The 12185-nt window shown below is 53.4% G+C and overlaps 1 protein-coding gene across 1 annotated transcript; it reads right to left on the reverse strand.

Moving 5' to 3' along the window:
• Positions 1 to 163: 163 nt before the first annotated feature.
• On the reverse strand, positions 164 to 7582 carry LOC307179115 (chymotrypsinogen 2-like; the record flags this gene model as incomplete). The annotated part of the gene is made up of 8 exons (XM_079907889.1): positions 164 to 386; positions 1039 to 1172; positions 1251 to 1431; positions 1773 to 1851; positions 2193 to 2272; positions 2396 to 2499; positions 5526 to 5733; positions 7475 to 7582. The coding sequence occupies 8 exons, from the start codon at positions 7580 to 7582 to the stop codon at positions 225 to 227; spliced, it is 1056 nt and encodes a 351-aa protein (XP_079764015.1). The 3' UTR covers positions 164 to 224.
• Between the last annotated feature and the right edge of the window lie 4603 nt (positions 7583 to 12185).

Here is a 12185-nt window from a genome sequence, read left to right on the forward strand (position 1 = left end):
TTTATCTGCCTGTGCCCTTCCTGGCCACTCTTGGGAGGTGGACTAAGGAGGGGCCCTCCTGGACACCCCCGGACACCTGGCTCAGTGAAGGTCCAAATTCAGGAGCAGAGTGGACTCCCAGAAGCCCCAAAACAGGTCACAGACACCATCAGCACGTCTTCCACTGGTTTATTGAGGCTTTGTGGAAGCAAGGTCAGCAGGGAGGCCAGGGTGAAGCCTGGTCGTCAGTTGGCTGCCAGGATGTGCTGCACCCAGGGGATGAGTTCAGTGACGCGGGCATACACGCCGGGGCTGGCGGTGGAGCAGGTGCCGCTGCCCCAGGATACGATGCCCACCAGGGTCCAGGCTCCATCCTTCTGGCAGACCAGGGGGCCACCAGAGTCGCCCTGCAGGACAGGGAGGAGGGGGCTTGGGTCTGGCAGCCCAGGTGGCCTGGCCCAGAGGCCACTGAACGTTGTTCCCAGAGCCCAGTCCCAGGCCTGATAGCCAGTAGAAGCTCAGAACATGCATATGAGAAGGATTATGAAAGAAACTTCAGCAGCTCCTGTGGTTTGTGCCCCTGGAAGTCTGGGCTACCCCCAGGGGTGGGGTCCTATAACAGAGGCTCAATAGAGCAGGTTTCACTGATAGGAGGAAAGCATGGGTGGTGCTGGCTGTGGGGCTACTGTGAGGGAGGAAGGGCTGCCAGACCCCTTCTGGAGCCCTTTTGGGCCACCATGCTCTGCTGCCCAGGCTGTGCACTGCACAATTCCAGGAGGTGCCATTACTCAGACTTTGATATTAGTGGAATCTTGCAATATGGCAGCTCTGAGAGCAGAGCCCCTTGCTCTGGTACCTCTCTGCTGAGGTCACTGATGACCCTCCAGGAGCCCTGTCTTCCCAACTACTCAGGCAGGAATGCCCAGGGAGAGAGTGACAGGCCCTAGAAAGAGGTCTGCCTGCTACTTCCATTTCTTCTCTCTTTGCCCAAGCCCTTGGCCTGGGCTTTGGCCTGAACCCACCCCACGCCGGGAGGGAAGGGAGCCTAGGAGGCCATACCATGCAGGAGGACACGCCGCTGGCGCCGGCGCAGACCATGCTCTTGGTGATCTTGCTGCCCCAGTATTTCTTGCAGTCGGTGTTGGACAGGAGGGGCAGAGTCGCCTGCTGCAGCCTGTCGGGGGTGTTGGCATCTGGAAGGGCAGGGTGGGTGGTTAGTGACTGCTGCCCCTACCTCCCACCTGGCCAGCCAGTGGTCTCTCATCACTCACTGGTGTGTTTGGTCAGGCCCCAGCCAGTCGTGGCGCACAGCGTCCCGGCGGGGAAGTCATCGTTAGCGCTGGGCAGGCACACGGCGGACACGGTCTTGGAGAAGCGCGCAGGCGTGGCCAGCTTCAGCAGGGTGATGTCGTTGCTGTTGGTGAACGGGTTGTACCTGCGGTTCTTGAAAACCTGTGGGGCAGGGCCAGACAGCTGCCTTTGGGGTCTGGGAAGAAGCCGACCGGGGCAGAACCTGGCGCCAGGCTACCCCTCACGGCCTCAGTGCTCCTCCGTGGACAATGGCCTGTTCAACTCGGCAGCTCCTTCCACGGCCCCAGGAGCCCGAGGCCCAGGACCAAGGTGCAGACCTTACCCTCATGGAGCTTTGCATACCCTGCTTTCTGCTTTGCCCCATCATGATGGGGTATTGGGGTGACCGGGAGGAGCTGGGGCCCTGGGGGTTAGCCTGGGCTGCACACTCCCGAGGGTCCACCCTGCCTGGGGTCACACCTGGACCCTGGGGGCTGCCATACCTTGGCAATCTTCAACACCTGGATGTCCTCGGCGTCTGAGCCCTGGTCAAACTCCCCGGCCACGACCAGGTGGGATGTTCTGGAGAGGGCCAGAGAAAGGAGTGGTTCCTGCCATGAGGGGGCATTTGGGATGCAGGGTGCTTATGTGTGTGAGTGCACGCGTGTGCACGCGTAATGCGCATGCGTGTCTTTGTGCGTCTGCACACACGGCTGTGGTGTCGATCAGAGATGGAAGCTCAGAATCTCAACTGGGCCTACAGCCCGCCATGTGTTTTCCCAGGGACCCCTAGGTCACTGGAAGGACCTGGGTTTGCTACACATTTCCAAATAAGAAACTGGGAAATGAAGGCGTTAAAGGGCAAGTCCTCAGTGCTGGAGGAAACCACCCCAAGGGGTTTCTTGGGGACCCCGGGCTCTCACCTGACACTGCAGTGGGCGGCGGTGACCACCCAGTCCTCGCTGATGAGGGAGCCCCCGCAGAAGTGGAAGCCGGTGCTGTCCTGGAGGAAGATGGGGAGGGTCAGCCCCGCCCAGACACCAGCAAAACCAATCTGGGCAGCAGCGCCCAGCTGGGCTAATACCCCAGTGCATCCCCCTACTCGTGTGCAGAATTCCCCCCTCACCTGCAGGGACACCTGCCAGGGCCAGGAGCCGGGGACAGCCTCCTCCCCGTTGACGATCCTGGACAGGCCACTCAGCACAGGGTCGATGGCAGGGACCCCGCAGCCTGAGGGTGGAAGTATGGAGTGAGGGGTGGAGGCCAAGGTCCCACCCAGGACTCACCGCCCCAGGAATACGCCGGGGACAATTCAGGCTGACATGTGCTCCAGCCCAGACAAGCCCAACAGGCTGAGCTTGAGGTGGTGGCAGGGCCAAAGCCTGGGCTGGGAGGCCCTATCACTGCCTACCTCAACCACTCTGAGTCTCAGTTTTCCCACCAGCAAAATGGGGATCTTACAGTTGGCTAACCTCACAGAGTTGGTATAATAAGGATGAAAGATGCTTTGCCTTAGTAGACAAAGCAGGCAAAACAGGAACTTGCTCAGTTCCTGGCACACAGTGAACAAAAGTGGAAAAGTTTTAAAAGGGCTGGTTCAAGGGCATGAAAGGGCTGATGGGGGCCAAGCCACACTTGCTCATCATCTGAGCCTGCTTGGGAGCCACCAACTATTCACAGAGCTTTCTGTCCCTCTGGAATTGCTGCCCCTCCTTGCACACGATGCGAGGCCCCAGGAAGGTCCACCTCCACCCCGGGGGGCCTCACACTGGCTGGTCTGGTCCAGTCCTCCCAGCATCCTCATTGTAGAGATGGAGCTGGTGAGGCTCAGAGAGGGAGAAAGACTCGCTCGGGCTCACACCACCACACACAACTGAACTGGGAGCAGGGACCCCGCTGCTCCTTGCTGGCCTTGGGGTTGGTGGGGCCAGCACCCCTTCCAGCAGTTGGTGGAAGGGTAGGCAGCCTTTCCGGCCTCTGCCTGCCCTGGTGCTCACCAAAGGCTGTGCCCAGGAGGGCACAGCAGGAGAGAAGCCAGAGGAAGGTCATGGTGCCGCAGTCAGGGAGGTGTAGGACGCCTGCCTGGAGGGTTCCCCATTATATCCCTGTGCACCAGGCTGTTATCTGAAGACCTTGAGGTGATAATCCCTTTCCTGGGCATGTGTCCCAGTGGGCAGGATATGCCAGAGCAGGGCTGGCATCAGGGCCTGGGATGGCAGCAGCTGGGGCCAGGATCTAGGGCAAAGTTGGGGCCAAACAAGGCAGCCCTCCACCCACAGCTAAGGGGAAGGGGACATTCAGGTTTCCTCCTCCAGGCCCTACCTCTAGAGGGGCCCTGCGGGCAGCAGCCAGGCCTGGGCTGGATTTGAGCCCCAGCCAAGTCTCTCATGGTCTGGAGGACCTTGGACAAGTAATTTAGTTGGTCTGCAGTTGTTCAAAACCCCATGGGCAGTGTGGTCAAGTAGGGGGAGGGGCAGGGACCAAAGCATGGTGAGGGGACAGGTGACCAGTGGGCTGAGGATGCTCCCCTAGTCTTAGGATGGCCAAGAAGGCTCAGTGGCTCAGTTCAATATCAGGGGCAGTCACGTGGGCTGGTTCAGAGGGCAAGCTGCCCACTGCCCGTTCACGCGGAGTCAGGCCCCTCCACCCAGGCATCCTGCCCTTGGAACTGAGTACATGGCATTCAGGTGCAGGACTGGGCCCAGGGCCAGCCAGGGGGCCTCTGCTATCATCCCAGCAAGAGCTTCTGGAGGCTACACCAGGCGGGAAAGCAGGGGGCAAGGAGGCCTGTTTCGGGTGGGCAGCAGGGCCCTTTCCCAGCAACTGGGAAACTGGGGAGGGGGAAGTTTGAAGGTGAGGCTACCAGGCACAGGGCAAGTACTCCAAAACACATAGGCAAAACGATATCTTACGGCTATTTTTTTTTTTTTTTTTTTTTTTGCGGTATGTGGGCCTCTCATTGCTGTGGCCTCTCCCTGCTGTGGCCTCTCCCGTTGCGGAACACAGGCTCCAGACGCGCAGGCCCAGCGGCCATGGCTCATGGGCCCAGCTGCTCCACGGCATGTGGGATCCTCCCGGACCGGGGCACGAACCCATGTCCCCTGCATCGGCAGGCGGACTCTCAACCACTGCGCCACCAGGGAAGCCCACTTATGGCTATTTTTAATTTCCATTGCATTGATGATTGTTGTGTGGTGGGTCACAGGTTTCAGCACAAAACAGCTGTGGGGCCTTGGGCAAGTTACCCTCTCTGATCCCATTTCTAAATATGTAAAATGGGGATCCTTAGACCAAGGGTCCCGCTTTATGAAAGGGCACAGTCCATACTGAGTGTGCTGGGACCAGGCCTAACACAGTCCACGCTGGTCAGACCTGGTACTTCTCCTTCTTGACTTGCCTGTGGGGTCCCTTTGTGCTTTCTAGAAGACTGCCAATAACAGGGAGGGATGGCCACAGTGCATTAGGTGGGAAAGCAGGGCACGAAACAGGATGCAGAGTGTGGCACCATCTGTGTGAAACCCACCACTTGTGCAGTTCCATCCATCCCATCAACCAGCACTTACCAGGCCCCTGCTGGAACAGAACAAACGAAAGAAACACAAATTCCTGACTTACAAGCTTAGGTGGGAAAGGGGTGGGGAGTTGATGGAAAAGAGTTAAAAAAAAAAAAAGTAGGGGGCTTCCCTGGTGGCGCAGTGGTTGACAGTCCGCCTGCCGATGCAGGGGACACGGATTCGTGCCCCGGTCCGGGAAGATCCCACATGCCGCGGAGCGGCTGGACCCATGAGCCATGGCCGCTGAGCCTGCGCGTCCGGAGCCTGTGCTCCGCAACGGGAGAGGCTACAACAGTGAGAGGCCCGCGTACCGCAAAAAAAAAAAATTAAAATATACATTACTACCAGCTAAGGAGTTATCATTATCATTGTTATTATTATTATTAATACCGAGGCAGGAGGGCCTCACTCCGAAGGGGACATTAAGTTGCTACCCAAGAGTTTGCCAAGCTATCTGGGTGGAGACGGTGTCCAGGGAGAGGGAACAAGGAGGGCAAAGGCCTGGTGGAGGGAGCCTGGGTGGCACCAAGAGCCGAGAGGACACGAGGCAGGGCGGAGAGGCCAAGGGTCCGACAGAGAAGGGCCCTGGTGAAGGTACAGGGCTGTCCCGAGTGTCTGCCAAGATGCGAGGTGGCAGCCGCCGGGCCTGAGTGGGGGAGGGGCGCGGCCGGTGAGGGAGGGCACGCGGCGGCTCGAACCCACCCGTGGCTGTGGCCTTGGGAGCCGACAGCTGGCCCGAGTCCTGCCCGCCCAGCACCCCCTGCTCACGGTTGCCAGAGACCTGGGAACTCGCGCAGCTGCGGGTGGGGGCGGGGAAGGCGGCCGCCGCAGGTGCTCGACTCCTGCTGGGGGCGGGGCCAAAGCTGACTGCGGCCGGGCGCGCGGACCTCCGCCCGCCCCGCCCCCTCGCCTGGCGTTTCGACCAGAGAGACTGCGCACTCCGCAGAACGCCCGACCCCGAGGAAGAACGCTTAAGCTCGGAGTGTTAGGTGCCCCCCATTCTCCGAAACGCCGGGCCCTGAACTTCCTGCCTCTGGGCCTTTGCCCGCTCTGTTCGCTCCCTTTAGAAGGTCCACCGCCCTTCCGGCCCCGGCCCTGGCCGTGAGCGCCTCCTTGTAGGCAGCAGTTCAGCCTTAGCTATGGCTGACCAGCGGCAAAGCCGGCGTCAATCAGAGGCCATGGATGAGTCGATAGATCCCTGGACCCAGAAGTTGTTTAGCCAATCAAGTTTACAGTAAAGAGCATTTTCCTGGGTTCACTTTGTCGCTGATACTTTTCTCTCCCATCCTCGGGTTTGGAACCCTGCCTCATCTCTAGACGCCTGGAGCCCAGCCATCTCTGCTCATGCAAACTCCCAGGGAGAAGGTACAGCCTTGTTCGCGGGTTGTCTGCCACGTCAGAAAACCTTCACTCTGCACCTGTTACCTCGTTGCAGGTATGTGGCGTCTAGTGTGTTTAATGGGCAGTGCTGAAATCAGCCCACGAACAGGTTAAATCAAAGAAAGTCACTCAGGAGATGACCCAATGCACGGGGACCCTCATGGGGTCGGCTCTCTCCCAGGCAGCCTGGGTTTGGGGAAAGAGCTTTGCTTGGATAGGGGGCCCTAATCCAATCCCTGCCCAGCCACCTCCTGGGATTTGGCCTTGGGAGTGGTGGTGTGTCAGGGTTCCAGGTCCTGACTGGGCGGCGGGGCAGTGCGCATGCGTCCCTCCAGGACCCGCATCTCTGAGACTGTGCCATCTTCTTCGAGGTAGGAACTCAGAAGTCAGTTTTCTTAGATGAAGGAGCTACTCCTCTTGAAGTCGTGTCACTGAGGGGGTCAAATCCCAACCCTCTGTTTTACTAAAAATAAGATATATTGAAAGTATAATTTACACATGGTAAAATGCACAGATCTTAAGTGAAGAGACGGATAAATTTTGACATATACATACCATGTAACAAACGCCACAACCACGATATAAAGTATCATCACCCCCACCATACAGTATGCTGTCTTTGTGTCTGGATTCTTTCACTCCACCAGATGGTTTTGCGATTCACTTGTGTTCCTGCGTGTATCCCCAGTGTGTTCCTTCTTATTGCTGAGTGGTGTTTCACTTCATAAGCACACCACACTTTGTGCACCCATTCTCCGGCTAGGACATTTGGGCTGTTACCCCTCCCCCACCCCACTCCCTTTTTTTTTTTTTTTTTTTTTTTTTGCGGAACGCGGGCCTCTCACTGTTGTGGCCTCTCCCGTTGCGGAGCACAGGCTCCGAACGCGCAGGCTCAGCGGCCATGGCTCACGGGCGCAGCCGCTCCGTGGCATGTGGGATCTTCCCGGACCGGGGCACGAACCCATGTCCCCTGTATCGGCAGGCGGACTCTCAACCACTGTGCCACCAGGGAAGCCCCCCACTCCCTTTTTGCTCCTTGTAATGAAATGATTCTCAGCCCTAAACATAGGCAGGCAAGAAATGTAGGTTTCTTTTTTTTCTATTAGAGAATGAAATTTGAATTTCGATCCTTTATTCTGCCAGGAGTCTCACTGGAGAGTCTAACAAAGAGACTGTTTCTAAAGGTGTGGCCAGGGTTTAGGGAAACCATAAGGAGGTGCAGGTCAGCATAGGGCTAGGGTCAGTGGGCCTGGAAACGCAAGAGTGGTTACCTGGCCCCTGGGGAGGGCGATATGCAAGGGGGAGGCCGCCAACAGGAGCTTGGCCTTTATGGCAATCAGTGAAGACCACCCCAATGAGAACGAGTAGAGGCTGTTCATTCGGAGCTTGCTATAGCCTGGCAGTCAGGCAGCATCACTTTTCCATTCCCACCAGTAATGTATGAGGATTCCAATTTCTCCACAACCTTGCCAAAACTTATTTTCCATTTAAAAAATTATAGGTGTGAAGGGTTACCTCACTGTTTTTTTTTCAATTTTCAAAATTGTGCTAAAATACATATAATATAAAATTTACCATCTTAATCATTTTAAGTGGACAGCTCGGAATGTACTAAGTGCATTCATATTGTTGTGCAGCCATCACCGCCATCCATCTCCAGAACTCTTTTTTAATTGAAGTGCAGTTGATGTACAATATTGTATGTCACAGGTGTACAATATAGTGAGTCACATTTTTTAAAGGTTATACTCCATTTATAGTTATTGTAAAATATTGGTTGTATTTCTCATGTTGTACAATGTGTCCTTGTAGCTTTTTTGTTTTTTCTTCCCCCCGACCTCCCTGCCACGGCATGGGGGGAGGGTCTTAGTTCCCCTGACCAAGGATTGAACCTGTGCCCCCTGCAGTGGGAGCGAGGAGTCTTAACCACTGGACCAGCAGGGAAATCCCCCATGGAACTTATTTTATACATAATAGTTTGTACCTCTTAATCCTCTACCCCTATATTGCCCCTCCCCCCAGAACTCTTCTCATCTTGCAAAACTGAAACTCTATATCCGTTAATCTATATCTCCTACCCCCAGCCCCAGGCAACTAGCATTGAATTGACTATCCTCAGTACCTGGTATAAGTGGAACCATACGGTATTTGTCTTTTTGTGATTAGCTTATTTCACTTGGCATAATGTCCTCCAGGTTCATCCATGATGTAGCATATGTCAGAATTTTCTTTCTTTTTGGGTCTGAATAATACCCCATTGTTTATATATATATTGTTTATATATACCACATTTGGTTTATTCATTCATTGGTCAATGGATACTTGGGTTGCTTCCTCGTTTTAGCTACTGTAAATAATACTGCTATAAATATGGGTGTACAAATATCTTTTTGTAATATTTATTTAATTTTTTAAGTGAAGTAGACTTGATTTACAATGTTGTGTTAATTTTGCTGTACAGCAAAGCGACTCAGTTATACACATATGTACATTCTTTTTTTAAATTAATGAATTAATTAATTTATGGCTGCGTTGGGTCTTTGTTGCTGCACACGGGCTTTCTCTAGTTGTGGCGAGCTGTGGCTGCTCTTCGTTGCAGTGCACGGGCTTCTCATTGTGGTGGCTTCTCTTGTTGCGGAGCACAGGCTCTAGGCACGCGGGCTTCAGTAGTTGTGGCATGTGGGCTCAGTAGCTGTGGCTCGTGGGCTCTAGAGCGCAGGCTCAGTAGTTGTGGCGCACGGGCTTAGTTGCTGTGTGGCATGTGGGATCTTCCCGGACCAGGGCTCAAACCCATGTCCCCTGCACTGGAAGGTGGATTCTTAACCACTGTGCCACCAGGGAAATCCCTATACATTCTTTTTTTATATTCTTTCCATTATGGTTTATCCCAGGATGTTGAATATAGTTCCCTGTGTTATACAGTAGGACCTTGTTGTTTATCCATTCTATATGTAATAGTTTGCATTTACTAACCCCAAACTCCCACTCCATCCCTCCCCCATCCCCTCCCCCTCCCCCTTGGCAACCACAAGTCTGTTCTCTATGTCTGTGAGTCTGCTTCTCTTTTGTAGATAGGTTCATTTGTGGCATATTTTAGATTCCACATATAAGTGATAGCATATGGTAGTTATTTGTCTTTCTCTTTCTGACTTATTTCACTTAGTATGATAATCTCTAGCTGCATCCATGTTACTGCAAATGGAATTATTTTGTTCTTTTTTATGGCTGAGCAATATTCCATTGTATATATGTACCACATCTTCTTTATCCATTCATCTGTCAGTGGACATTTAGGTTGTTTCCATGTCTTGGCTATCGTGAATAGTGCTGCTATAAACATAGAGGTGCATATATCGTTTTGAATTATAGTTTTGTCCGGATATATGCCCAGGAGTTGGATTGCTGGATCATATGGAAATTCTATTTTTAGTTTTCTGAGGAACCTCCATACTGTTTTTCATAGTGGCTACACCAATTTACATTCTCACCAACAGCGTAGGAGGGTTCCCTTTTCTCTACACCCTCTCCAGCATTTGTTATTTGTAGACTTTTTAATGATGGCCCTTCTGACCAGTGTGAGGTGGTACCTCATTGTAGTTTTGATTTGCATTTCTCTAATAATTATTGATGTTGTGCATCTTTTTTTTTTTTTTTTTTGCGGTACATGCGGGCCTCTCGCTGTTGCGGCCTCTCCCATTGCGGCCTCTCCCGTTGCAGAGCACAGGCTCCGGAGGCGCAGGCTCAGCGGCCATGGCTCACGGGCCCAGCCGCTCTGTGGCATGTGGGATCTTCCTGGACCAGGGGACGAACCCGTGTCCTCTGCATCGGCAGGCGGACTCTCAACCGCTGTGCCACCAGGGAAGCCCAATGTTGTGCATCTTTTCATATGCCTATTGGCCATCTGGATGTCTTCTTTGGAGAAATGTCTCCCTCCAGCCCCAGGCAACTAGCATTGAATTTGGCTGTTCTAAGTACCTGATGTAAGTGGGATCATACAGTATTTGATTTTTTGTGATTAGCTTATTTCACTTGGCATAATGTCCTCCAGGTTCATCCATGATGTAGCATATGTCAGAATTTTCTTCCTTTTTGGGTCTGAATAATATTCCATTTTGTGTGTGTGTGTGTGTGTGTGTGTGTGTGTGTGTGTGTGTACCACATTTTGTTTATTCATTCATCAGTCAATCGACACTTGGGTTGCTTCCATGTTTTAGCTACTGTAAATAGTGTTGCTATGAACATGGGGGTACAAATATCACTTTGAGACCCTGCTTTTAATTCTTTTGAGTATATACCCAGTAGTGGAATTGTGGGATCATATGGTAAATCTATTTTTAATTTTTTTTTTTTTTTTTTTTTTTTGTGGTACGCGGGCCTCTCACTGTTGTGGCCTCTCCCGTTGCGGAGCACAGGCTCCAGACACGCAGGCTCAGCGGCCATGGCTCACGGGCCCAGCCTCTCCGCAGCATGTGGGATCTTCCCGGTCCAGGGCACAAACCCGTGTCCCCTGCATCGGCAGGCGGACTCTCAACCACTGTGCCACCAGGGAAGCCCTATTTTGCATTTTTTGAGGAATTACCATATTGTTTTCCACAGTGGCCGCACCATTTTACATTCTCATCAAGGGTGCACAAGGGTTCCAATATCTCCACATTCTCTCCAATTCTTATTAATTTGTTTTTTTCTTTTTCTTTTTTGTTGTTTATATTAACCATCCTAATGAGTGTGAATTGATACCGCGCTGTGGTTTTGATTTGCATTTCCCTAAAGACTGGTGATTTTTGATCACTTTTTTATGTGCTCATTGGCCATCTGTATGACTCCTCAATATTTATAATCACCACTGATGCTGTAGGAACTTAGTGCCCCAGCCACATGACCGCCAGGGCCTGTTTCCACCTGCACTTCAGCCTCTGCCGCCTCCCATGTTAATTTGAGTAATTGTGATGCCACTGCGTGCCATGGGCCACCAGGTCTCATCTTCCCCGGCAAAGTTGTCCATGGACCACTCCAGTGTGTGAGCTAACCAATCCCAGAATCCCATGTTCAGTGGTCCTGGGGCCACGGTTACTGTATCAGTCATGGTCGTGCCTGAGAAAAGGTGGCACGTTCAAACTGGGTTATTTGAGGAAAGTTTGAATAAAGGGAATTTTTACAAAGGTGTGGGCAGGGTTTAGGGAACCAACAAAGGATGGTGAGGTGTACAGGGTTCTAGCAACAATGGGGACACACCTAGAGCTGAAGGGACACAGCGGGAGTAGTTGTGGAACCCAGCAAGGGTGGCTGAGCAGACAGAGCCACCTGAAAGGAGCCGAGCTGTCCGTGGCCTCTGCAGAGGAAGACAGCCAGCCCACAGCAGCCTCCCAGGGAGGGAACCCAGAGAATAAATACCCGACTTCTCTCTCCTCCCCCGTCTCCGGCTCTGACCCCAACAGGAAGCCTGAGAGCCTGGAAGCTGTTCTGCAGTCTCGTCCCTGAGGGCCAGTCTTGCTGTAGGCCAGCAAGGTGGAGAAGGATGGAGAGTGGATCTGAAGGGGAAAACGGAAGACATCCACAGCCATTCTTACAGCTATTCTGTATCACTTCAGATGCTGTTAGTAATAGAGCAGGTGGCTAACAGTGGCGAAACAACAGTGGTTTGCTTTTCTCACACAGCAGGGATCTGGAGGTGTGCAGTTGTAGCCTTTCGCTCAGCACTGGGCGATGGTGTGGTTCTGGTCAGGGTCTTTCTTCTCTGGTCTCAAGATGGCGGCCAGCCCCGCCTCCCCTCAGGACTCAGCCAAAGTGCAGGAGGAGAAGGGCTGGGCTTCTCCTCACCTCTTTGCCTCCACGGGATTACGTTCATCAGAGCTCTCCCCCCGCCGCCCCCAGAGCTGGGGTGGCGTGACGCTCCCCGGGAGCCCTCCACGGGGACAAGAAGGGGGAGATGGCTCTAGGTGAGTGGCAAAGGCTGTCCCTCCTTGTGACGGGACGGTCACCCTG

Source organism: Stenella coeruleoalba, assembly GCF_951394435.1.
Source record: "Stenella coeruleoalba genome assembly, chromosome: 20".
In the NCBI taxonomy this organism is placed as follows: domain Eukaryota; kingdom Metazoa; phylum Chordata; class Mammalia; order Artiodactyla; family Delphinidae; genus Stenella; species Stenella coeruleoalba.